At 40.5% G+C, this 26,527-nt stretch overlaps 1 protein-coding gene across 1 annotated transcript in view; it reads left to right on the forward strand.

Moving 5' to 3' along the window:
• spock3 (SPARC (osteonectin), cwcv and kazal like domains proteoglycan 3) overlaps positions 1-19,284 on the forward strand; it is a gene marked incomplete at its 5' end in the record, with an annotated part of 34,561 nt that extends 15,277 nt beyond the window's left edge. The window contains 8 exons of the mRNA XM_072669548.1: positions 2,747-2,855; positions 9,376-9,484; positions 9,662-9,767; positions 10,581-10,694; positions 12,058-12,279; positions 13,972-14,034; positions 16,143-16,280; positions 17,489-19,284. Of these exons, the coding sequence (XP_072525649.1) occupies positions 2,747-2,855; positions 9,376-9,484; positions 9,662-9,767; positions 10,581-10,694; positions 12,058-12,279; positions 13,972-14,034; positions 16,143-16,280; positions 17,489-17,637 (1,010 nt within the window). The remainder of the gene's footprint in view (positions 1-2,746; positions 2,856-9,375; positions 9,485-9,661; positions 9,768-10,580; positions 10,695-12,057; positions 12,280-13,971; positions 14,035-16,142; positions 16,281-17,488) is intronic.
• Positions 19,285-26,527: the final 7,243 nt, after the last annotated feature.

A 26,527-nucleotide genomic window follows, 5' to 3' on the forward strand; every position in this document is an offset into this window, starting at 1 on the left:
ATAATCACATCGGTCCTTGCATCAGTTGACTGGGGCTTAGCCTTTAGCTGCATTAACAGCATAGGTCATTGGTTTTGTTTGGCTAGTCTGCTCCAGAGGCTAGCATATTACAGATAGCAGCGTTAGCCCTTGTATCGTTAGCCTTTTTGGGCTCACTACACTGGTAGCTATTTTGTTTAGTCTCAAATGGCTTTGGCTTGTGAGATGGGTGGATGTGAACATTTGGGCGTAAATATAATGAGCCCAAACTGTTGGTTAACAGTTAGGTTTTACTCTTCATAGTGTGTCGGTTCCCTCTCTCATTATTCAACTATGGCAAAGAAAATATATTTTTCTATTTAAAATGGAAATGGAAGGGCAATGAATGATTATGAAAAAATGTGAAATATAGTATTCTATTATGCTACACTCTGTTTTTGTCTTGGGTTCAAGTTATAAATATAAATTCCCCATTATCTGCACTTGCATATAAGATAATACCCACATGTGTATATTAAAGTGTTCAGAACAGTCTTATCTGCAGTCTTACCATGTGAATCGTCTGTTCAGTTCATTCATTCACATTCACTTTTACATCCATCTCAAAGGCAGACTATTTTCTTTCTTTACTGTCCTTTTGCAACTGCAGGAAGGCTTTGAGTAGCATGTAAAAGCATGTTTATTAAGTCCTTTGAATGCAAAAAATGCACCTTAGATGACTAGTCAAATACTCCTGGCTGTAACTAAATTTAAAATGACTTTGTACACGAGGTTCTTGGAAGGGCAAAGCTGAAGTAGGCAGAACTCACGCCTACATTTCGCATATGTGAGCATGTGTGTGTGGCCTTGATTTTGAGGACCCCTCCTGGGTCAGTTGGCAAAAGTTACACCTCCCAGGGCAGGATGCAGTCTGAGTGAAGTGAGTCTTGTGAGGTGGTTGTCAGCAATGACTCATTAATACGGATTTCTCACTAAAAATGCTAAGATGTGGGGTTAGGGTTGTGCCCTGATGGTCCTGATCAGCTGAAACATTGAGAACTTGGACTTTTCTTAAGTATTAGGTAGGTGTAGGAATTACACCTTAAGGAAGACTTAAGAGAGATTTTAAGAATTGGTCTCGACAAAATATGTTGTCTTAACTTGCTGATGGCCTCACACTTGTCTTAGAGTGTATGAGGATAATAGGTAAGCTTTTAAAAAGATCAGTTTAAATGACTGAATTATTGAAATGAATGTATTTTAACTGGATTAGGATGTATTATTAGTACATTTTAAATGTACGTCTAGCTCTAGTTTACTGAAAATGTTTTAATGAGCTCGACATTTCTTTTCTCACCAATACACGGGTTTAACTGAATATTGCGAAATAAAAAATATATATTTTGCATTGTTTATGATAAGCTGTAAAATGCAGCCTAAACGTCGATGTTATGCAGTTAGCCTAAATGCGAAAACAACAATGATTGTCCTTAGAAAATCTTTTCAAAAATCATTATATGAGTGAATATTTGAGAACTTCTCTTATCCTGCGTTTAAAACATTCTTCTGAACATCTGCCTTTCCATAGATGCCAGTTAAATGGCCAGTGGCTCCTTCATTTCTGAATCGGACTGCTTATAAATAAGCACTGTTTTTCTCATGCAGAACATAAAACTCAACTGTAAAAACAAGGCTGTGTGCTTTGTCATCAGTGTGGCATCGCATTAGCAGCCAGGCACACTCGAAGGAGCAGACTTTGACACTTCTCTTGACAAAAAATAAAATTGCACTACGTCTTGTGCAGGTAGACTCCTGTGTCAGTCTTACTGGGATTTTGACTCTGGCTTGCGTTCACACCTAACCCCTTGCTGTTTCATTACTAGGTAAAGCTATATGTGAAAGTAGTGCTAATGTCGCCCGCAAGTGATTAAATGTTATAAAGGTTAAAGATCTAATCAACAAACATGAAGGACGTTTTTTTAATTGTTATTATTTTTATTTGGGTTGATTTGGATTCAGTAGTTTCTCACAGCTCGCGTGGGTACCTTCAATTCTGTAGTAGACTTGTGACAGTCTGTGACAATAGACAAACTAATGCAACAATCACCTGCACATTTAGGAATTATTACAAACAGATAGACCCACACACACATACTGTATACACACACACACACACACACACACACACACACACACACACACTGGAACAATAGAATTAGAGAGTGCTGAGGAGATCAGGTTTGGATAAGCTGCTGAAGCCTGCGCTGGATTTTGCTAAGGCTCTTACAGTGTGAGGTCAGAGACCATTCTAAGTGTGGCTGTGTGTGTGTGTGTGTGTGTTTGAACAAGAGGAATAGAAGGAGACTGCAGAAGTGCTGTCCACTGCGTGTGTGTGTTAGCCTCTTAGGGTTATAAAGGGAGCTAATGGCATTAGAATCTATCTCTTGCTCTCTCTGTATCGCTTTACCTTCCAACGTAAAGACACATCGGAAATAGAGCATTTATTTATAAGCACACAGGTCACGGGCCAGAACTCTCTGGTCGATTTTCCTTTCTACAGTTTTAAATATAGCAAGTTAGCTGTAAATGTCTCTATGTCCGAATGTTTGTGGACACCCCATCTAAAGAATGCATTCAGCTTTTTTAACCTTTTTAACATAATGCAGAAAGTACTATATCCCATATTTTTGGGTTCTATTTTTAGGGTCTTTGAGGGATAGTGTTTAATTATTTAATGCAATTTATAATATATATATATATATATGTTATGTGTATGTCTGTGTTTCAGCTATGGATCCGGCCAAGGACCCCTGCTTAAAGTTCAAATGTGGCCGACACAAGCAGTGTGTGGCTGAAGACTACAAAACGCCTTCCTGTGTTAGCCAGCGCAGGATAAGGTAAAGCGTTCATCATTCTATTTGCAACATTATCTTGCGTAACTGATGCTTTAAGTCCAGAGTAGGAATCACAGCAGATTAGCTCTAGGATTAGCTCTGAGTTTACTAACAGAGAACATGGCAAATGTCTGTATGGTATGTTTACTGCTATTCAAAACACTCTGATTATTTCTCTGTCAGTTGAATTCAGGATTTTAAAGGTGCTTTATGTAGTTTTCGTAATTATTATTCATATAAAACCTGCCATTAAAGTAGTAATGTACTGCTATCCACATCTAGTGTTTACATATATTCCTAAATATATTTTACTAAATGATTGCCACAGCTGATTCAAAATTGTTATCGAAATTGCAATTACAAAACTCAGCAGAGAGCTTTTAATTTGAAGTGACTGATACATTGTGGGAGACATGTCATAACACCCAACCCAGTCGTCCTTTCTCTACACACCTGACAAAGGGGAGAGAGAAATAAGAAAGACAGGTAGCTTAAACTAGCTAACATTACGCAGAGAGTGTGGGCCCGCCACCGCTGCTAAAAAAAATCCTGAGATCTACACTGTTTGGACTGTCACTAGATCTATAAGCAAGCCTAAATAGATCTGTTGTCTCTGAGTACAATATTTACAATATTTAACAGTCATATCAGAATATTATGAGCAACTACCTAGGGTAAAAGGAACTTGAAAAGCCGCTAACTTCAGGGGATGTTCTAGAGCCCCCGTATTGACACATTAAGTGCCTCCCAATGGAATAAGAGTGGTCCCCATTGATGCCAGAGGAGGTTTTGATTGTTAAGGTACTTTCCACACACACAAAGTTGGCTAACAGTAGCTCCTTCATTTCTAAAACCGTCTCTGAGTGCAATGTTTACGATATTTATTACATATTTAGCAGTAGTTGTTGCTATAGATCTTGCTTCCCTTTGTCAAGCCTGTGCAAATGGGTAATATTTTATGTAGATTATTGCAAATGCCTCCAACTGAGAGTCACAAACAACAAGTGCACCTGCGGTATTAGCAGCAGCATTCTTGCATTTGAAAAGCTGGTCAGATTTTTCCATTAAGGCTTTGGCAAAAACTATAACACAACTACTAAAATGATGTGTTTAGGACACCACTATATCATGAGCTCAAGCTGAAATGACAGTGGCACTGTTCTAGCAATTGCAGATTGGCTTTTTAATGCGTGTAGGTCCTTCAGCTTGCCTAAAAATTAAAAACCTGCCCATGTCTGTGCATATATAATATTGAACAGATTTCATTTACTTTACTCAATCTAAGCTCTTCGTCTCAGCAGGGGCAAACAATTAGAACTTCAGAGATTTAGATGTAATGGTTTGATCACTCTGGCAGAAATGTATTCTAATTTGGTCTTGTGCAAAAATGTAGCTTTTCATTCTCTTTGTATGAACGTGTGATTCCAGTTGAAGACCAAACACAGAGGGTGCCAAAAAGCATGAATCTTCAACACGCATGGTCTTTCATAATGAGCAGTTAAATTGGTCAGTGCACACAGTAAAAAAAAAAACAGTCAGCAGGAAGCTAACACTTCAGCCTCCTGGGGGCTGATTAATACCAGAGCAATTTTGCAGGTTGTAACGCGTCCTGAGAGCACATTAGCATTGGGGGCTGATTTGGAGCATTACAGGTTGAATGAGTACAGCACAGTAGAACATTGTAGCACCTCAAGCTTTCTCTGATTAGCATACACTATCTTCGCTGAATGTGATAAGAGAGAGAAAGGATGTGCTGCCATTGGGAGGTTTGTGTGTGTGTGTGTCCTTAAAAATATATATTGCTGTGGTTCCAACCGTTCTCTATAGACAGACTAACAGCTATTTATTTTTGGGATCAGGTGAAGAAAAATACAGTAATCTTCAAACAAGCACACTGGAACTGCAATAAATAGAATAAATGGAATAAATGTTTTCGATTACTGGGATAGTGGTGGGTTTTATTTATTTATTTTTGTAATGTCACACTTGCATCTCCTGAGTGGCACGTAGCAAAGCCTCTGCTTTACGTGCCAGACGTGTCAGGATTAGGGATTGAGTTACAGCAGTGGTGAGTGCGAGGGATAGGTGTACTTATTCAAGTATATATATATACATATAAACTGCTACCTAGGATGGTATAACATAGCAGTTATGCCCCGCAGGCCATTGATCGTAGAGGTGAATCGACGTGCCACTGCGGACCAGTTAACCTCTATAATGATGAACACCTTATGTCACCTAATACAGTCAATATCAGCACCGCGCCCTAGTGTCATCCGGGTGGTTATTCTTATATTATATTCTTCTATGACTGTGTATACAAATTAGGACTAAGACAATATTAGGGTTACGTTATTTTATTGGTATCAGAATAAATGGAGCCAGAACTCCCAGTTATTAGTGGCTTATTGTGTGTTGAAATTAACATGCTGTTCTTATATGCAGACCATTGTTTGTGAAATCAGTATATACTAGTATTAGTATATACTACAAAGCTCAGCCCTCTAGAAGCTCAGTTCTATAATACTAATGATGTTCTGCTGTTGAAAGGGTGACCATTAAGAACTGACACTAACATTTGACCATTAAGAATTTACAGCTGACCGTCATAAGAATCAGTAAAGCAGTGCGTAACGACAACTATTGGCTGTTTAGTGTTTGGCTTACATCATCGGTAACATGGAACTGTTGGAAAAATGTAGCTAAATAAAGTTGGTTCTGACATATTTAGTATTTGTTGTTAGTGTTCAGATATTTTAATAAAGCATATCATCGCTGTCCAATGAAAAACATGCATCTCCAGGAAAGGCAAAAATGTTCTTAACTTTAAATAAAAGTCATTTAGAGCATTTCAATTGGTCTGTTCTTCCATAATTATTTACAAAGTGTACAGAGCAGCTACAGGGTTTAAACCAGGGAGAAAACTAAAAACAGACAAAATAAAGATACATGTTTTTCATCCGACAGTTGCGACGTGTAGTTTACAATAACCAAAATGCAATAATCTTTGTATTAGCATTTTTAAAGAAGCTTTTGACTGGGAAATGTGCACCGTTACAAAATATCGGGATTCGAGCAGGATGCTGTATGATTTAGCAAAGGAGCATTGTCTAGAAAAAGATGGCAGACTTGTATGGGGTGAGTTGCAGTTCTAAAAAAAAATCATGTAACGCTAAATATTGGACTCAGCTAAACTATCTGGACAAAAGTATTGGGACACCCGCTCGTTCATTGTTTCTTTTGCATTCAGCAATAAGAGCGTTAGTGAGGTCAGGATGTTGTAAGATCTCCACCCCACCTCATACCCAAATCCCTAGCTCATCCCAAAAGTACTGGATGGAGCACCGTCCATCATTCCAGATAACACAGTTTCACTGCTTTACAGCTCAATGCTAGGGGGCTTTATACCCATCTAGCCCACGCCTGCATTAAACATGGAGCCAATATGTTCATGTTTCTCTGCTCAAGAGAGTCCTATTCTATTGGCAGTACTTCTTTACTGGGACTAGACAAGCTCTGTTTGTGTGTGCGTGCACTTGCACATCTATGTCAGCAACAGTTGCAACTTAAAAAAGCTAAATGCAATCATTAGAAGGGGTGTCCACAAATATTTGGACATATAGTGGATACTGATTTCTTACATTACTATAAACTCAATAGAAATGTAACTTTATTCCAGGTTAATTGCTTTTAAAAGTTGAAACTCCGTTTTACAGTCTGAGAGCAAAAATGATTAAACTGCTCATTACTACTTCACACCCTCTGAGGCTGGGGGTTACCAAACGCCATTAGAATTAGATGATCACACCAAGAACCCTCTGGCTCCACCACGCTCCAGTTCCTGGACCCTTAACGCACTGGACCAGCAGTGAAATCAAGCACAAACAAAACTCATTTACTGGTTAATGATGGAACGAGAAAGTTGCTCAGAGGCAATTAAAAGGAATTGTCTTCAAAAATAAACACATTATGTCCCAAGTCGTTTAAGAGTTGCATTTAAGAGAGCGACTTCTTCTGCCAAAGTGAATGGGTGTGTGTGTGTGTGTGTGTGTTAGTGAATGAGGTGAAAACGAGGGTACAGTCTGTCCTGGTTTTTCTTCCTAAGCTGCAGTTGTCAACAGCAATTGTTGCCATGAAAATGGAAACAAGAAGCGTGCTGAGTGTGAGAACGCCAAAGCCCAACAACAAGTGTCTGCTAATGATCTGATGAAAGAAAGGGACGGGAAAGGAGCGAGGGAGGGCTGGAAGGCTGGTCACAATACTGCTATCACGTCTACTTTACCTCAAGTGCTTTTTGCCCGTAATTTGTAAGGGGGAAAAAATTGTAAGGAAAGAAAACAAATACTCTCATGCCGAAGTGTGTTCATGAAGCACAAGCTGGATTATAACTGACCTCCCCCATGTAGGAAGTGGAAGACAATGGTTCATGTAAAACTCAGTAGGTCCTAGGTCCCAGATTTCTGAGCCGATCGTACAGAGCCAGTGGAAATCAATCAACACGTACTCCGTTTTACTTTTATTTTACAGGATGAACCCTGAGTCGTTGAGTCCTTTCATCCTCAGGCCTTTATTTCCACATTAAACAAATATAAATGACCACCAGTGCTCTCCTTTGCTCATTCCTGAGTTTCGGAGGCAGCCATCACCATGGAAACATTTACACACTCTTACTACGCCTGCATGCATGTTGTGTAGCATCGCAGTTTTAAACCAACTCGGCGGCGTCTCCATTGTCAGCTCCATTGTTTCCCTAGACTGTGTGAGCTAAAATGAGCCAAGCTGTGCTAGTATTTACATTGCTATAGACCTGTGAAGTCATGTGCCATTCTGTAAAGCCTTGTCTATTTTAGGAACTCTGTAGGTCTGTGCTGAATTTCTCTCTGACCAATAATCGATGCTATTGGCGTCCTGTGACAAACGAGCACGTTCAAACACATTAGCCTGACTCTACTGACTGCTCATTGAAATGTCGACCGCTAAACATTTATCCCTATTATATAACAAAGCCTTCCACTCAAACTGCACTCTACTTCTGCCATGGAAACTTTGGAAGCCTTCACGCTTGACAATGCAGGAATTTTGATGAAGATGACAGTCTTATGATGACAGTTCAGTGTACAGCAGTGTTGGCTGTCATGTAGATGTAGTATTTCGACATGTCAAAGACCCTGTAATTCGGAGAATCCAGCGACTTTCAGCAAATGCTGCTGTTTTAGAACATGATGGCTACATTTTTCCCAACTCCTGCTCATTTTAGCATATAGAAATCCAGCTTATATCCAGAGATCCTAATATAGGGAAGACCATGGTGGAGGGCAGTAATTGTGATGGGATATATATATAATAAAAAAAAAGTCATACACTGAACTTGGCAAGTAAGGTTCACCTTTGGCAGCCTATGTTTTTCTTAAAATCTCCCTACCATAAGTTGAAACTGTGTGTCCAAAAAGATCATAAAAAAGGCTGCTAAATATTTTTCTCATTTAGTGATATGTTTAGATAATACAAATCAAACAAATGTATTGTATTGGTGCATAATACTCATGAATACATATATTGACAAACAGTATTTTACGACTGTTCATTTTTAGAATGATCAGAACACGATCCTAACACGATTCATTATCATGCTCATGCCGTCTGTGATCACGGTGTTAAACCTGCTGTGAGACAAATCATGAATCTGGCAACCCTGTGGAAGAACGAGCCATCGAGTGCACGGACGCATGATGAAAACAGCCCAGTGTTTGTGGTTGCAGCTTAAAATCCCTTCTTTTTCACACTATTTAATACAGTTTCTCTGTTGCTGCTGTTTTCAGACTGTTCTTGCAGTTTCATTCCATTCAGCCTAAACCTCAACACTTAGTGTTGGACTCAATAGCCTTAATAGTTACTAGGCAGTTAAACAGGAGGTCAGAAAAATATCTGTTTCTCTGTGGTTCTACAGATCTACAGTGAAGGATGCGAGTCTACCTCTCCATAACTTTGTGCTGACTGACCCGCTCCACCTATAGAGCTCACCTTAAAATTGCCCATTTTTATAGATAACAGTATCTACAACCATTAAAACACAAAAGAAGCAAACCTTGGACATTACACACGTCTTGGCTGATTGACTGCATTTGAGATAACGGTAAATGTGTGTGCCATTGATTTTTAGTTACTTTCATTTTCATTATAAGGTTGTGGTTGGATCCTGTGTTTTTGGAGAGAGCTGCTTCTGGCGTTTCAGACGTTCACTCAGAAACACACAAACAGAGGCATGGAAACAGAAGCTGAGCAGACTGAGATCCCCCCCCCAAAAAAACATGAACTAAAGGATGAAATTAAGTGAAAGAGAAAGAAAGGGGACAAGGAGGTGAAAGAGCATGTAGGCAAAGTCAAGCCCAGGCTCTGGATGTAGCTTTAAATCAGCACAACCCTGTTCACAGTATGCATCATTAAGACGATTGATTTGTTTCTCTCAACAGCAGTCATCCCTGACTCACTCACTCTTTCTGTCTCCCTCTCTCTCTCTCTCTAGTTTCACGAAGGGAATGGGTTTGAACCCAGCTCTGCTGAAGTGTAAAAGATGTCCAGTGGTGCATCCATCGCCGGTCTGTGGAACAGACGGACACTCTTACTCCACCAAGGTGACACATACACAAACATATCCACAAAATTGCAAATTTCTGGTGATCTCAAATCTCACATAGTGCCTGTATGTGCTGTAATTTTCCAGGAAGGTATTCAACAGCAAGATTAATTTCTAACCGACAATGTACTGCTCTGATCTAATCTTTGTGTGTGTGTGTGTGTGTGTGTTGTAGTGTAAACTGGAATATCAGGCATGTATCTCTGGGAAGCAGATTTCTGTGAAATGCCCAGGACAGTGTCCCTGCCTGTCACAATCAGAAAACCCTATGGAGAAGAAAGGTACAGACACACACACACACTCGCACACAAACACAGACCAAAGAACATCTAGTTCCTCAGAAAGTACTTCTGCTACTTCATAATGCCCTATTTATCTTTCTCTCTCTCTCTTTTTCTCTCTTTATCTGTCTCTCTTTCTCTCATATCCACACGCATACTCTTTCTCATCCCCCTGAATGGTACAGAGAGCCCTTATGGCTTTCAGCAGCTAAGAGCTTGATTATTTTAAGGATTACGGTTCGACAAACTGTCCTTATTTTTCTCCTCCTTAAAATCTTAAGTCTGTGTCCCTTAGAAACCTATTAGTTTTCTGTGTCAAAATATGAACAGGAGAGAGAGAAATCCACATTTCTATCTTCATTGATTCACAAAATGAACATACATACATCCTTCTATTACTAATCTATAGTGGAATTCAGGCACTGAGCTTAGGACTGCATTCAGTTCTAACGCTTTGAGGCTTACACAGATGAGCCTGGTCCAGGTGTCAGCTTGCTAATGAGCACTGCAAAAATACTCAGTGCAGGCGCATACACACATTCCTCTGGCCTAGCCACAACAGACAGAAGTGTCAAGCCCAACATTATATACTCACAGTAGTGGTTCTTTTTTTCCCCCCCACTCTTCAGTTAATTGTGGCTTGATGAAATTAGCTCATGTGAGTCATTATGTTTTCGACAGCTTTTCAAGCGAGGGTTAATGAAAGCTTCTAGTCACAGACCTGCCATGTGAACGAGCACAAAAGACTCTATACTTCTGCTGACTGAGTCGGTTTTTGAAGCAACTCAACGAAAGGTCTATGTATGCATGCAGATTGCAGCGATGCCGAAATGCGCGACGTCGTAAGCAAACTGAGAGACTGGATAAGAGACCAGCATGAAAGCGGGAATCCCAGCAAGAAACTCAAGTTCCAGAAACCAGACAAAAGTAAGTTCCACAAAAAAACACATGCTAGACTTGCTAAAACACATCCCACACAGCCCACACTCACACAGATGCCTACCTTGTACCTACACTAATTGGCCATCTTATCAGGAACACACCTATATATAGGTGCACTTTAAATACATTATGTGTCCAAATGTTTGTAGATGCCCCTTCTGCTACTTTAAGTTGCACCAATTGCTGACACAGGTGTACAGATGCACACTCACACACACAGCTTCTCTAGTCCCTGTAGACAAGTACTGGCAATAGAATAGCACTCTCTGGAGCAGATGAACATGAACCAATTGGCACCTGTTGTTCTCTGGAATGATGGTTCTCCTCCCAATACTTTTGGGATGAGTTGCGTAATCAAATCCTCACAGCAATGCTCCCAAATCTAGTCGAAAGTCTAAGAGACAGTTACTGCAACAAAAGCAAAATACTCTTCATTTAGAAAGAAAGAATGAATTAGCAGGTGTCCCAATACATTTGTCCATATAGTTTAAGGGATAGGGTAGGGAAGGGAACAGTTGCTGACCTTGGCCCCTCTGTCCATCAGTAGAAAGGACTCACCATAGGGACCACCGCAGTGTAATGATGTGGTATTAGCATGGTGTTACATTTACATATTTGTTACATAGGCAGGAGAATGTAGCGTTAGGAGTCCTCAGTCTGCAGTGCATCAGTGCATCAGGTATAGCAGTATTACGATTATTACGAGTTTTCAAACACACCAATGTCACTGCTGGGTTGACAATAGTTATCCCATTGAGCCATTGTTTCTAACAGTATACAGCGTACAGTGATGCAAAGTTAATACACACTAACATTCATTATTACTTAAAATGTCTAAAATTATTCTTATTTAAACCTAGTTTGCTTTTTCCCTGATTTTTGAACTGAGTGGTATCACAATGGCAAGATCCAAAAAGCTCTCTGAAAGAGGGTCTACAGAAAATGCGTATCAGTCCGGAAACAGTCTGGACCTCAGAACAGCCGTTCCACACTGTTCGCAGAGTAATATACATGCGAAGATCTTGAAGAACTACTATTCTGGGAAAGCTTTGTGTTAAACATTGCTGTGAGGTTTTGTTTGCATGCCACAAGTAAAACGTTAGTGAGGTCAGGTACTGATGATTAGCTCTGGATCACAAACCCCCTTTTTTTGCTCCGAGCATTATTTAGTGGACTAAATGGTGCTCGACCATAAAACCATGGGTGGCTCCTCCGTCCTTTTGGCAGTGTTTTCTATGGAGATCACACAAGCTGAGCGCCTGTGTCACCAATTAGAATGGGTGTCTGAATACTTTTGGACAAACTATATAGTATACAACTCTCTCTCTTTCTATCTCCCATTGTGCAGGGGTGGACATGAGCAAGATTCCTCTTTGTAAGGACTCTCTGGGTTGGATGTTCAGTCGCCTGGATGTAAACTTCGACCTGCACCTGGACCAAGCAGAGCTATCTGGGCTTGGCCCAGAGAAGAGCGATGCATGCACTAAGGCCTTCCTCAGGTCATGTGACTCAGGCAGAGACCAGCTCATCTCCAGCCAAGAGTGGTGCTCCTGCTTCCAGAGACACCAGGGTAAACACATAAACACACACACACACATTGCTGCCTCAGCAACTTATCAGCCATGCACATATTCTCACATTAACGTGTGAAAGGCATAACCTTGGACGCAAACTATTCAGAAAGCATCCAACAAGGTAATTGGTGACTGTAGACAACCTTATAGTGGGGTTTTATGACCTGTCTTATCATGGTGACTTCATGACTGAGTAAAGGTTGGCTAATGTAGCTTGGCCAGCACTAGTTAGGCTGTTAGGCTGCTATTTGCTAGTTTGGACCATTCCATCAGCATATGGTAATTTGGAGGAGACTGAAGAACTTTGGGCTGGAGTTCAGGTGGCTTCTGCTTGTGGTGGGAAACCAGTCCCCCAATATGATATGCAATGAGAGATGACAGAGTTTAAAAAGTGAGGAGATTGGTGGTGGAGGGTTGCGAAAACTTTGTCATAGACACGTGAACAAGGTAGAGATGGTTTTAAAGGTCATTAGTTTAGGGAGGACAACTTATTGCTTATTTTTTAACATTATCTAACATCAACTAAACACATGGGCAAAGTGAAGTATGTTGCAATATTAAAAATACTAGTCATGATATTAATAATGCACTCTGTGTTTCTAAGATTAGAGTAAACAAAAATGATATTTTGGAGATATTACTTGCCTCTGGTAGGCCTCTGCTTGTATAAGCCGCAAAAAAAGTTTTAGCATTACATGTTTGACATAAATTGACATTGCATCTGACTTGCAATGGGACTGTTGAACATGCACGGATAGAGATGACAATGCTAAACCGATATATTGGTCAGACCTGGGTAAAAATACTATATCCTGACATTTTTCACAATACCTGTAATCATAGACTAAATACATTAGTAGTGACAGATTCTTTTAAACTACTATTTAGATACTCTCCCGTACTAAATACAGTGAATTTTATTCAACTTCTGCTGCACTTCATCTAATTAAACCAGTCTAATTGCACTGTTAGTAATAAAATGTGCAGTTAATCAGTGTTTATTCAGCTAAAAGTAGAAAAGCATATTGAGTATCACGATAACAAAACTTATCACAATACAATTTTGTCATATTGCACAGCTGTAGCCCTGGTACATTGCACAAAGTGCAGTAATGAAGAAGGTGGACTACTTTAGGAGGTACACTTAAGAATGACCTCAGACCTTCAGCTAGACGGTTGAAAACCAGACATGATTGGGTGTTCCAACAAGACAGTGACCCTAAACATCAAAGGTGGTTGTGGACTAGATGAGTCAGCTCTTCTGAAAATATGGGAAATGAACCATTGAACTGCTGTTAAGTGCAAAACAGCCTTTTTTCCACAGCAAGGGGTTACAGGCCTGTCTCAATTAATCAAGCAACAGATTCTGTCACCCTAGGCTTTAATTAGTCGAATCATGTTAAATCATGTGTGTTACTTTTTGGTTTGCTGCCAAAAGTCATAGTGGACTGAATCACCCACTGCCACAGTCTCCACACACAGCATGTACCAGGACGGCACATGTTTACATACTTATAATCTGAACAGTGACCAGTAATAATGTTAGTTACGCTTCCATATCCGTAATGAAATACAAGAGCTTATCAGGATTCCTGTGGGAAAAGGATTTTAATGTGTATCAAACCTTTTTAGTGTTCTCGAACAATGCAGGGATAAGAGCCATGCTCATCTTGCTTCTCATGTTTCAGATTCCCCCTGCCAAACAGAAGCTACCAACATCCACAAACAACAAGCTGGGAAGAAGCTTTTGGGTGAGTGCTCTCTGTCTCTCACTGTCTCCCTCTGAATCCCGCTCAGTCATTCTCTGCCTCTCCTTCTGATTTAACACGTTCACAAGTTTTAAAACAGCAATCATCACACAAATGATACAATCAACAAACCACATGCTAATTAAGTTTTTGGCAACAGCCTTGTTGTGCTAAGATTATCTTTAGAGACTGCCTAAAAAAGATCCATGTGCTAACCTGTTAGAATGTTGTTTTTTTTTTCATTTATACAGTTATTATTTAGTGTACATACACTCATTGTGGTCATGAGTTTTACGGCAGTTTTCTGGGGCGGAATGAGTGACAACATACATCTTTAATGATACAATAAATTAGCATTTGGTGCCCAAGTTTCAATTTCCAGAGGGGTTAGAGAAATCAACAGGGGGTAGTCTATACATACAGGTACAAAAATATACATATACCCACTTAGATTAATAATTCAGCTATGCTGAAAGATCCGGAATGTCTCGTTACTAGTCAAGACCTCTAATTTTCCTGCAAGTGATCATGATTGACTACAGCTGCTATTGTTTGACAGCACTCATTGAATTGACCAACACGGTACAATGGGAAAGTCCAAGAAGCTCAGTGCAAAAATGTCTTTTGAAGCCATTTCTAAACAACTACAGATGCCAAGAGTATCAGTTAAACATCTATTCGAAGTTCGAGTTATTGGAAGGTGTAGCCACTTTCCCCCCTTAGCTGAGAGGAAACTGGACCAGATGGAAAGGAGCAACCCACCGAGGCACAGACCTGTCATGAACTGGACGCTGCTGGAACAGAGAGAGGCTGCCGCCCAAGAAAGAAACCCCTGATTCAAATATATACACCTTCCACCTTGACTAAAAGTTTGCAGCTGAGCCACATGGACTTAGAAAAAGCCTTTCGGAGAAAGATTTTATGGTCAGATTGCAGAAAGATGACCAGAGGTATGTTTTAGAGAGTGAAAGGTGAGGCATTCAGCCTCGAACAACACTGTGCCAGGTGTTAAGCATAACTACCTCAGAATTCTTTAGCAGAGCCTTATACCATCAGCCATACACAATTGGGTCTTCTGACCAGACAATTATCAAAAGTGGTTGTGGAATGGCTAACATTAACCTTTTGGAATTGCGTTCCCAGAATAGAGTCAGCTGTATTGAAAATTTGTGGACTTTGTAGTCCAGTCTATACCAAAAAACCAACTCATTTAATTAAAATCTCTTATCTGCCAAGAAGACTGGTCCAATATCCAACCAGAATTTTGCCAGAATCCTGATGGCTACCACAAGCATCTGGTCAGGGTGCAGCTTGCTTAACTAAATATTAGGTGTATTGTATGTATATTTTAATGAAAGTCTTAAGCAAATAAAAATGTATGTTGTACACACACTCTGCCCCAAACAGACTCTGCCCAAGATACAAGATACCAAATGTGAATAAAACAGAATTGGGGCTTGAAATTATACCACAGTCTGAGCACTACAATCAAACACATTATAACAGCACATTTGCATCAATATTACATGATTATACATATGCTGTGCTTCTCTGCATAAATGCATATGCATAGGAATGTGATCATGAATATGTAAATGCACACATATTATCCAAACTACGTATGCTAGGGGTGCTTCTCGCAGTCACACTGGCAAAATGAGGTTTCTGAGCAGCGAAGAGAAACCGAGTCCATCTTAAATTTGATTTAGTGGATAAATGAACGTCACTGTACTTCTGACGTGCGGAGTTGCTCTTTCCCTCTCGGAAGGTCGCGTGTTTAATTTGCGCAGAGAGCACGAGGAGACTTATGGTGGAAATCGGACATGAAAAAGGGATATTTTTATCCACGGCTCTGCTTTTGAGTGAAACGTGCAGAGACGGCTGGGTGCCTGCGGGCCCATAAAAATAGGGGGAAAATAATAAATAAGCAGGAATAATAATATTACATTCAGCTGCTGAAAATCTTTGGCAGGGCTGCTGGTTTTGTGGCTATAGCCTGAGAATGCTGTGAAGCTAAAGCTGAAGCTGGGTGTGAGAGTTGCTGTTGTAGTAATGGTCATTTCGCCAGTCGTCAGATTACATTATTGTGCGCTGTCTGTCTGTGTGCGTAGGTCAGTACATCCCAGCCTGCGACGAGGATGGCTTCTATAGGTCTCACCAGTGCCATGGCAGCACTGGCCAGTGCTGGTGCGTTGATCGCTATGGAAACGAGGTTGCTGGGTCACGCAAGATGGGGCCAACCGAATGCGGTACATCCACAATACATTCAATCAGTTCAGTAGTATACTTTTTCTGTACTATCGAAGTGAAAATTATTTTTAAAAAATCAGCTGCCTTTTGCATTGTGTGAACATGATGACTAGTAGAATATAACACAGTAGAAATAACACAAATATCATATTAATTGGAGATCACCAGTGTAGAAATTACTGGCACTGATATGATAACCAATAATTAACAGCTTATTGCGGAACACCTGTTCACAAAAAACAGACCTGTTCACAAAAAAAGGTGATTTATTCCCAAATTTAAAAACGGGGTATGGCTGTCCAACTAACAGTGGGCCTCATCTGACGCTAGGCTACACACAAATTCACCCAGTTAAGACTTTGCTTATATTACCCCATATTTGTAATGAGTGAAAGGGAAAGCAAAACAAATTAATATGGCTCTTGTTTTGACTGCTGAATGGCATTCAGCAAGAATCCTCAGTCACTGATTTCACTAGGCTGGAGTTAGCTTTTGACTCGCTTCTTATTCAAATTGTATAACTCCACCTTCAGTGGTGCAGCAGATCCACTCTGTACTGGCGCCTTAATGGACGCAAGCGTAATTTGTGGATTATGAAATCGAAAATCGGGTTTCTGTCAGAATTAATGTCAGCAAATTATGATCTTCAGCCAGCATTACAGTTAAAAAAAGAGAATGGCCAGTAGAGGGCACTGTGGGGTCCAGAAAAAGGAGAAGTTTGTAGCCCTTTGTAGCCCTTAACCCTGGCATTAGGCATGGTGTCAGTAGGTTAATGTTTATCTGCCACTAGATTGTCAGCAATAAATACATACATTAGACAGGGTGTCCACAAACATTTGGACTTGGATTTTCTTTTATCAAGCATCCTCCCTGATTACATTAATATACACTAAAGCACATTAAGGACATTTTCCTCTCTGCTGTAAAGACCCTATATCTGAAAAACGAGGTTCTACCAGTGGCGATGATTCGGATATCATAATGCTTTAAAGGCGGTGCACAGACAGGCTGATTTAGAGAGGATGAACTAGCAAGCATACAGCAGTTGAATAGACGTGTAGAACACAACAGCGGCAGATGCGTCTGTTTGCAGGTTTAAACGTGTTAGCTGTGCAGAAGCCGTTGTAGTGCACTAAGCACCTCATTAAAGTAACGATGCATCACTTAGCGACGCGCCTAACTTTCTGCTCTGGGTGTGTGTGCGTAGTTCCTGCACCAGAATCGTCTGGAGACTTCGGCAGCGGCGACTCTCTGCTCTTGGATGACGAGGACGGCGATTTCCTGAACGACGAAGAGGAGGTGGGAGATGACGAAGAGTATGACGATGATGACGACGACGGCGGCTACCTGTCATAATCCATGTTCTTTTTTTTTTCTTAAAAAAAAGGGGAAACCAAAAAAAAAAAAAAAAAAAAAACAGAGAGAGAGAGAGAGAGAGACAGATGTTCGTTCGGTCCTAAAGCACGTTTTTAGGCAACACTGGCCGAAATCAGTACTAATATTACTAATGGCTTAGACAAAAAGGTATATCTTCCTCTCGGTGTGTAACATTTGTACAAAAATTAATACAGTTATTCATGAAAGAGACCCCTTTTATTTTTCTCATGTGGACGTTTTGGATCCTGAGGAGAGGTAATCCACAGTAGCCCTTGGGACAGTAACTGGGAGCGATCAGAAGGTCTGAGTCAGAGATAAAAGTATTATGCTTAGGATTTAGCGCGGACATGCACACACACAAACACATTCACACACAGGCATGTGCGAAGACACACGAGTCCTACTTTCTGCAAGAGTAACTCAGAAAATGCTCTCTCTGAAGGGCAGCAAGCATACACACAAATACACATACACACACACACCCCTCAATGGCATGTTTCTAACCAGTTTCATCCTAGCTCCATATTCGTTGGTGTGTTTGTGTGTACGTGCGTGTGTGTATATATTTTCCTGTACATTGTCTCTAATACCTTAGAGCTGAGATTACCGAGTATTGATGATTGCACTTCTTGGGTTTGGTTCTTCAGTTCTTTGATTCTTTAGTTCTTCGGTTCTTCAGTCTGGATAAAGTGAATTATAAGGAAAGCGCAAGATTAATGTAATCCTGTTTTCCGTGCAGAAAGCAAATCTGCTCTAACAAGCCATTGTTGTCACGTATTCACCTATAACACTGTATATCTGAAGGCAGTTCTGATTGACAGGGTGGTGCTGGTGGTCAAAGCTCAAAAAAACTCACCTACTGAGTGGCTGAAGAGAGCATCCAGCATTGACCACAGTGGTGTTTCTGGTGTTCTGGTCGGTGGACTGGTGAACCACGGACCAGGTATGTTGGAGAAGGAGCAAAACATTGTATGTCTAACACACGCAGCAGTCTTTTCATTGTTATTATCTGTTACATGTTAGCTGTCCTAGGATGTGCGGTGCCTTTAAGTGGACGAGAGAGAGAGAGCGAGAGAAAGCTGGGCAATGTTTTAGCCTAAAAACGTACAGTTGACTTTCCTGTTGCAGAGAGGGCCTGGCCTCTGTGTGAAGTCTCTGTGTTTCGGTTTCAGTAGGAGAACGTATACGCGAATAGTTTGTACCTTACCTTAAAAAAAAAAGAAGAAAAAGAAAAGCAACCCATTCCAACATACAGTAGTTGCAGATGTTCAAACGTGTCCTTCTGTGTGTCGTTCAATGACTCGTTTGCATATTTTCCGTTTGATTCGGACTTGGATTTGATTCGTTAGCATTTCGCGCTCGAAGCTCCGTCACTTTCCTTCTACCGACACTTTTGATCGTTGTCGTGTTCTGCGCAATTCCCCGCTCGCCGACCGCTCGAGTTCGGAACAGATGGCAGGTGGAAGGTGCTAGGTGAGAAGGGAAAAAAAGCAGCCACTTTCCCCAAGCCCACATCTGTCCAGCTGTTGTCATAGAAGTGACAAATGCATCTTTCTGTTTCTCTTCGTTTGATTTTTTTTTACAGTGTATGTTATATTTGCCAATAATAAAGTTCTATTGACCAGACGGATGCTTCTTTATTCGAATACCTGTGTGTTTCCCACTCTCACATGCATACACGTGTGTGTGTGTGTGTGTGTGTGTGTGTGTGTGTGTGTGTGATGTGGTCACTGCTGCATTATGTATAAACACCATGTAAATAATTAATGTGCCACAGTTTCTCATCAGGCTTTGTCAGAAGCGGTACACACATACATATACACACAAACACTTGAGCAGGGACATTTCGAGGACATTTTGAGTTGTTAGGAGGTTCATCATTACAAACCAATCACTTATCGGTCAATCTGTGTGTGTATGTGTGTGTGTGTGAGAGAGAGAGAGAGAGAGAGAGAAAGACAGAGCCAGGATTATGGCTCTTTCAGGCACTTTCATCTCTCAGTGAAATTAAATTACCAAATAAAAGAGAAATCACTGACCTGGAAACAGTGGAAGCTCCGACTGAGAGAGCCAGTGGCTAACACACGCACACACACACACACTTTGTATGTTTATGCATCTCTGCTTCTCATTTTCACAATGCTAACACAAAGCCGTTATGTGTGTGCGTTTTCCGGTACTCGCTGTGCGCTCAAGGAAACGACTGGATAAATAGAAAGTGTTTTCATTTATTACCGTTTCCCCTTCCTGTAAAAGAGAACATGACCAAACCGCTGCTGACTCTGGACCTCAATCAAACACACACACACACATGCTCTTCTCTTGCTCTTCCTTTTGCTATCTCTCTGCATATTATTACTATCAATCCTCGTTTGTGTGTGTGTGAGGGTGTGTGTTTATGAGATAAGAAAGAAGGGAGAACGAGGCGAAGAATGAAATCATTCAAAGGTGTTTCCTTGGTAAAACAACCAAAAGCAAGTACTCCTGGCCTTGCACATTAGCAACGTAGCAGTTCATAACATCTGCTGCCCTCAAAACGACCTGCCCTTTGTTTTAAATATACAGGGAGTAGGGTACACTACATGGACAAAAGTAATGGGACACCTGTCAATTCATTGTTTTCTTCTGAAATCAGGGCCATTAACAAAGCGTGTACCTTGGACAAGAGTGCTAGTGAGGTCAGGATGTTGGATAGTCATCACCCCACATTGTCCCCAACTCCCAGAGTCATCCCAAAAGTATTGGACAGAGCACCAGAGAACACAGTTCCACTGCATTGAGCTGTCGGGGCTTTATGTCCCCCTAGCCAATAGGTTATCTCCCCTCTTGCCAAGACGTTGATCTGCTCTAGCGAGTCCTATTCTATTGGCAGTACTTCTCTACATGAGTTAGACAAGCTGCGTGTGTGTGTCTGTGTCAGAAATGCACAGATACACACACACACACACTGAAAGTAGCCGATGCATTCATTAGAAGGGATGTCCACAAACATTTGGACATATAGTGTATGTCTGCCTTGGTACCTACATTCATTGGCCAGTTATCAGGTACAAATATTATATAGGTTCCCTTTTTATTTTTACAATTAACAGTTACTTGCTGTAGCCCAAAGAAACATTGTGCTGTATTATTTTTATCTGGAGGGCTCCAGTTACAAGATAAAAAGATAAAAATTCCCTTTGGAATTATGTGGATTTCTTCATTATTTACTAATAAAATGTGCATGTGATCTTTATCTCAGTGATAGACACACACAATCTAACTAAACGAATACACTCAGTTCTTCTGATCATGTCTGTTATGGAGCACTTTGAGTAAATGTTGCAGGCTAGAAAAAGTAAGTGAACCTTCGACTAATTGGCAAAAGGTGTTTCTTGTTAGCAGTTCAGATTGGAATATGTGAATTTTACAGGTGCTTTGCCTATTTATAAAGAGCACAAAAAGCCTGCGTATATATATATATATATATATATATATATATATATATATATATATATATATATATATCATGGCCATCAATTGCGCTGACCCAAAACACAAGAAACGTGAAAAACACCTTTAGGTGAGGACATGGGTGGGAAGATGGAGTCAGCATGGCCATAACAAGTATGGCAGGAAAACAGCACTTTGCATGCTCAGTTTTCATTGGCTATTGATTAGACTATTTCAGATTGAGTGGCTGACCAGTATACAGTACTATGTTTCACTCTGGTCGAAAAATATCAAACCAACTAGTCAGCAACGCAGTCGGGAGGCCAAAATTTGGAGTCTGCGCCCCTACTTAACACACTATTTGATTCTCTCTCCAACTGTCGAATTTAACTGACTAGAGCCAGTCATCACAGACTCAGCCAAACCGAGAATATGGGCTAAAATTGCATAGTTGAAATGAATGTTGAAAGAACCAGCTCATTTACATGTGTCCACCCATTCAGCCTACCACAGTTTAGCCCCATCCATACATACTACAGTTACAAGGAGTGTCTCAGCCCTTATTGTTTTTTTTTTAATCTGGCACAATGCAGGACATCCAGTATTTTATATCCACCCAAAGTCAAAGGAACAGAAATAACCTGTTTGATTTATGGAAATGAATAAAACAAATAAATACTATAGGATATTGGCCTGTTGTTAAACTCACTGGTTCAAATCAGGACAAACCTGGTATTTTCAGCAAATACCAGATTTGGGCATCCTAAGCATTGCGAAGAGTTTTTGACAAGGTCTCAGACTTTGATAAGCGACTCAGGCTAATGAGACATGAGACATGTTACCACCTGTAATTAAGTACAATCATCTGAATCAAATTTGAAAGGTTTGACTCTACCAACACTCACCAACAGTGGACTCCTCTAAGCAACAGGACAAAAAATAAAAGATCTGAAAACAAAAGTAATCAATGGCCACAAATCAGGGGAATGCAATAAAAGGTAGTCAAGCAGTTTCCGCATAATGTTATTAAGAAATGGCAGTTCAGGAAACTGCTGCTGAAGATGGAATCTGAAAGATCTGGAAAACTTGTAGAGAATTACTTGGGTCAAAAGGGTGGTGCCCCGTTCCCCTGTGCAGCGTTGTTCGCACAAACATTATCTTAATGAAAGAGTCAAAAGAAGGAAACCTTACCTGTGACCTCGTCACTAAACTCATCATTTGCAGTACGCTGTAGAACATTTAGACAAGCCAGGTGTTTTTTTGGCCACAATCAGCAAAAGTCTAACTGTACGTTTAAGCAAAGAAAGGAACTGCATTTAATGAAAAGAACACCTCGCCAACTGTGAAGCTTGGGGATGCTTTCCTATCATGTTTTGGGGTTGTGTTGCCCCCAGTGGCGTTGGTGATATTGCATGAGGGAGGGAGGGAAGAATGGGTTTCACAAAATATCAGCAAATGGATGCAAATGTCAAAGCCTGAGACTGAAAATAGGCTTCTGCACAGGGCTGGGCAACTGATCAAAAGTGAAACCAAACCGACATCCATAACTTAATCAATCATAGGTCATAACATAATTAACGTAACCTTGCCAATGTTAATTAGTTTGTTTTCAATTTGTTCAATCTGCTGTTTCATGTATAGTGGTTGGTGTGGCGCAACAGATAACACAACTACCTTCCAGTGAGCTGCCACACCATGTGGGAGACTGGGGTTCGATTCCCGGTCTGGGTGGCTATGCTGCACTACACCAATAAGAGTCCTTGGGTAAGACTCCTAACACTACATTGGCCCAACGCTGTAATATGAGTAACGTGGTACTAAAATGCCGTAAATGTAAATGTCCCCTTAAAAGCTACTACAGTTCTATCACTGTGTAGTCACACAGTCGCCCTATCCAGACTGCAACATTGAAGCAACATGGCGGAGAAATCAAACACTGAGCCACCTGAGCAACTTATGCAGCTTACATAATCGTTCAGTAATCGTAATCAAGGCTAAATGTTCCGTTAGGTGTGAAATTTTCTGACTTGAGGTCATATCGTCCAGCACTGCTTCCACATACAGAGACGATTGGAAACATACCTTTAAACCCCTTTGTGACTGATAAACCTTGTTGAGTTCAGAACACTACTTCTGAGTTAGCATCACTATCCAGCCGTTAGCCTTCCTACTGTGCAACGCTCCTGGGTTGTTTTCATTGCTCTCGCGCCGTTAGCATCGCTACAGAGCCAGCTGCCAACCTCGTCTAGTGAATATGTGGTCTATATCTTAAGGCTCTGAGGGCAAAGCTTGAGTCCTTTACCAGGCAGGGTCACATGAAATGGTACATGGAGCATGATAGAGGTCATTCAAGGCCACGGAACCTTTTTCACAATAAAGAGCCGATATTTTGGTACCAAACTCCCCGTTGTTTTACCGCGGTGGTCTGGCAAAGCTGGGCTTTGCCTGGTTTATCTAGTTGTGCGTATACAGCGCTTAGTCTGAATCCTTCAACCTTATTGCTTCAAGTATGTTGCGATGTAGACCCTCACCTTTTGGAAGCAGGTAGAAGAATGCTTTCTCCCTCTCCATGTTTCACTGACTACTCCCTGTCCTCCTCCTGCCCCACTTTAATGCTAAAATCATTAGCTGGCCCGGATCATTGATCCTTCCTCTAGCTTTGCGGTGTGTCCAGCAAGCTGGAAGACCTTTCTGGCTGTATCAGCCATTAGTGAGAGACCGTTAAAAACCAAGAGGTCACGTGAGCAACCACCACAACTCTTCTCAACCTATTATCGACTCACTGTCGATTTCATACGCTATTTTGCTTTTTTTCCCCCCACTTTTTTAAGGCAAGAGTCTGATGGTGTTCTCGGCATGGCCCGTATCAGCGGAATTATCTGAAGTGTGCAGTTTTTACAGTAAATTACCTTCCCTGGGGGTGTATTGATTGGCTGGTGTGTGTGTGTGAGTGTGTCTCAGTGTATGTGTGTGTGTGTGTTTTAGGCGCTGTAGTGATGAAGTATAATCCTCTTGACCATTAAAGTAATTGTCAGCATTGCTTAGCAACTAGCAAGCGAATCGAAGTTGCGGTTTGCGTGATGTCGAGTTTAAAGAGGTAGGGGCTCTTCCCAGAGCTCTGCCTCTTGCAGCAACATGGAAAATACTGTTTAATATAATCTTTGCTTTTGCAACTCGTACCCTCTTCTGTCAGCTAGTGTAGTGCAGCGAAGTGAGGAAAATCTTACCGAAGGGCAGAACTGATCATTCCAATCGTGTTTCGAATGATAACGGGAATGCACCGGCACCTTGGGGGTTGATTAATGCTTTTAGCTTTAATTAAGCATTTAATTATGCCTCCAGCATTTAAATGGCAGCAATCAAGGCCATTTGCTAATTTAAAATCAGTTGGACATTTTTAATACGACAAATCAAGTCATGGCGGGGAAGAAAAAGCAGAAAGCCCACAGCAGAAAAGAAAACAAACAAAAAAAACAAAACAGATGAGATAAATGACCGGTGGACATTCTGTCCTTCGCAAAAGAGCATTAATAGGTTTCAACTGAACAAACACAAAAACAAATCAACTGCTTTTATGTGCGTACCATTAGTAAACACAGCCTTAACGGCCAAGACAGGGTGGTGCCACCACCATAAAAAAAAAAAACACCGCAAATGGGTGTTTAAAATGAGCTTATTTACAAGAACCTAAGAAAGGTGTGTGCGCTGAGTCCGAAGGGAGTGGTGTATTCATTTAGGAAGCAGGCCGATAAAAGGTTTTTACTGGTAGGAAAACAGCAGAATCATCATAGTCCAGGAAAACACATTAAACCTCATTCACTAATATCTTCCAGTTTAACAGTTTTACTTAAATTAGCTCTCGAGAAAAGTCGTCGTCAAGGCAAGTTCATTTGTAGAGCATCTTTCATACACAGTGATTCACTGTGCTTTATGTTTCTGATAATAATAATAATAATAATAATAATAATAAAATACAAAATGAAAGAAATAATAAGAGTTACGACTGTCCCACTGGACAGCAGCCGTAAACGAGCAAAATTGAACCCTCTGGAGTCTACCATTGTGCCGGTGCGGCAAATGCGATGTTTCTCAATGTTTCTATTAATATCTTTGCAATAACATGGCGTATATTTTCTGAATTTGTAGAGTCAGAACTTTTGATTGCCTCTCTCTGCCAGATAGTATGTAACTCTAGGCTATGAAGACGGGTCGAGATACTCGTCTCTGCCTCTTGCCCAGTGTGACACTGACCAAGAGAAAACTCATCTTCTGTCTCTCGCTTTCGTTTATATACTATTTTTATATTTATATATATATTATTCATACATTCCACTGCTTTTGCAAAGCTAAGACTCTGGTTCCAAGCACCAAAGCAACTCCTCCACATAAGTAAAGGCATGTTTTTACAGAAGATATTAAGAATTTCTAAAATCAGACTTCAGTTTTTCAGCTTTAGGGTCAGAGTATCTCTCACACAGTGCTTTCGATCACATGGGGTCTCATTACAGAGGGAACTGAACGTTGTAATATAAAACATGTGGGTATTATCTAATATGCAAACATTTTTTAAAGGCGAATTTAAGAAGATATGTACAAATTGAGGAAATGCCCTTAGACTTGAAATTAACCCTTTGGAGTCTACCATATTGTGCCGGTGCGGCAAATGCGATGATTCTCAATGTTTCTATTAATATCTTTGCGATAACATGGCGTATATTTTCTGAATTTGTAGACTCAGAACTTTTGATTGCCTCTCTCTGCCAGATAGTATGTAACATCTGGAGTTACAAGGCTATGAAGACGGGTCGAGATACTCGTCTCTGCCTCTTGCCCAGTGTGACTAACCAATGGAAAACCCATCGTCTGTCTCTCACTCTTGTTCATATACTATTTTTATATCATATTTATATATATTTTAAAAGGATTGAAAAGGATTAATTCAACTTATTAATCAAACCTTGGGCTACCCATGCTAGCATCATTTATAAACCTCCAAGGAGTTTGATGGAGCTGAGGATATCATTTATATGTACTCAAGTAATTTCCAGAACCCTAACTGAGGTAGAGCAACATAGGAACCGCATGTTGATTCATGTTTTTTTTTGTGTTTTTAAAGCTATAATGACGGATCCCATTCTCCTCGTCACTGAACTGGAAATCCCAAGTAAGAAAACATTGATAAATGTCAGAATCCTCATTTAAAAAACTGCGTAAGTTGATTTTAAGACTAAATTTCTTCTTTAGAATGGTGATTCATTGAGGCCCAATTTAAAAACAGCATTTCTCACTGTGTCTGGGTCGCTTGCGAAGGTTTTGTGTTTGTTTTGGTCTTCTTTATCCATCTACTTAACACCTCCTGATCCAATCATTTATATGTAATACCCACCAGAGCGAGAGAGAGAGAGAGACACTGAAGTTTAATGAAGAGAGAGAGAGA

This window comes from Salminus brasiliensis, chromosome 24 (assembly GCF_030463535.1).
Source record: "Salminus brasiliensis chromosome 24, fSalBra1.hap2, whole genome shotgun sequence".
Lineage (NCBI taxonomy): Eukaryota > Metazoa > Chordata > Actinopteri > Characiformes > Bryconidae > Salminus > Salminus brasiliensis.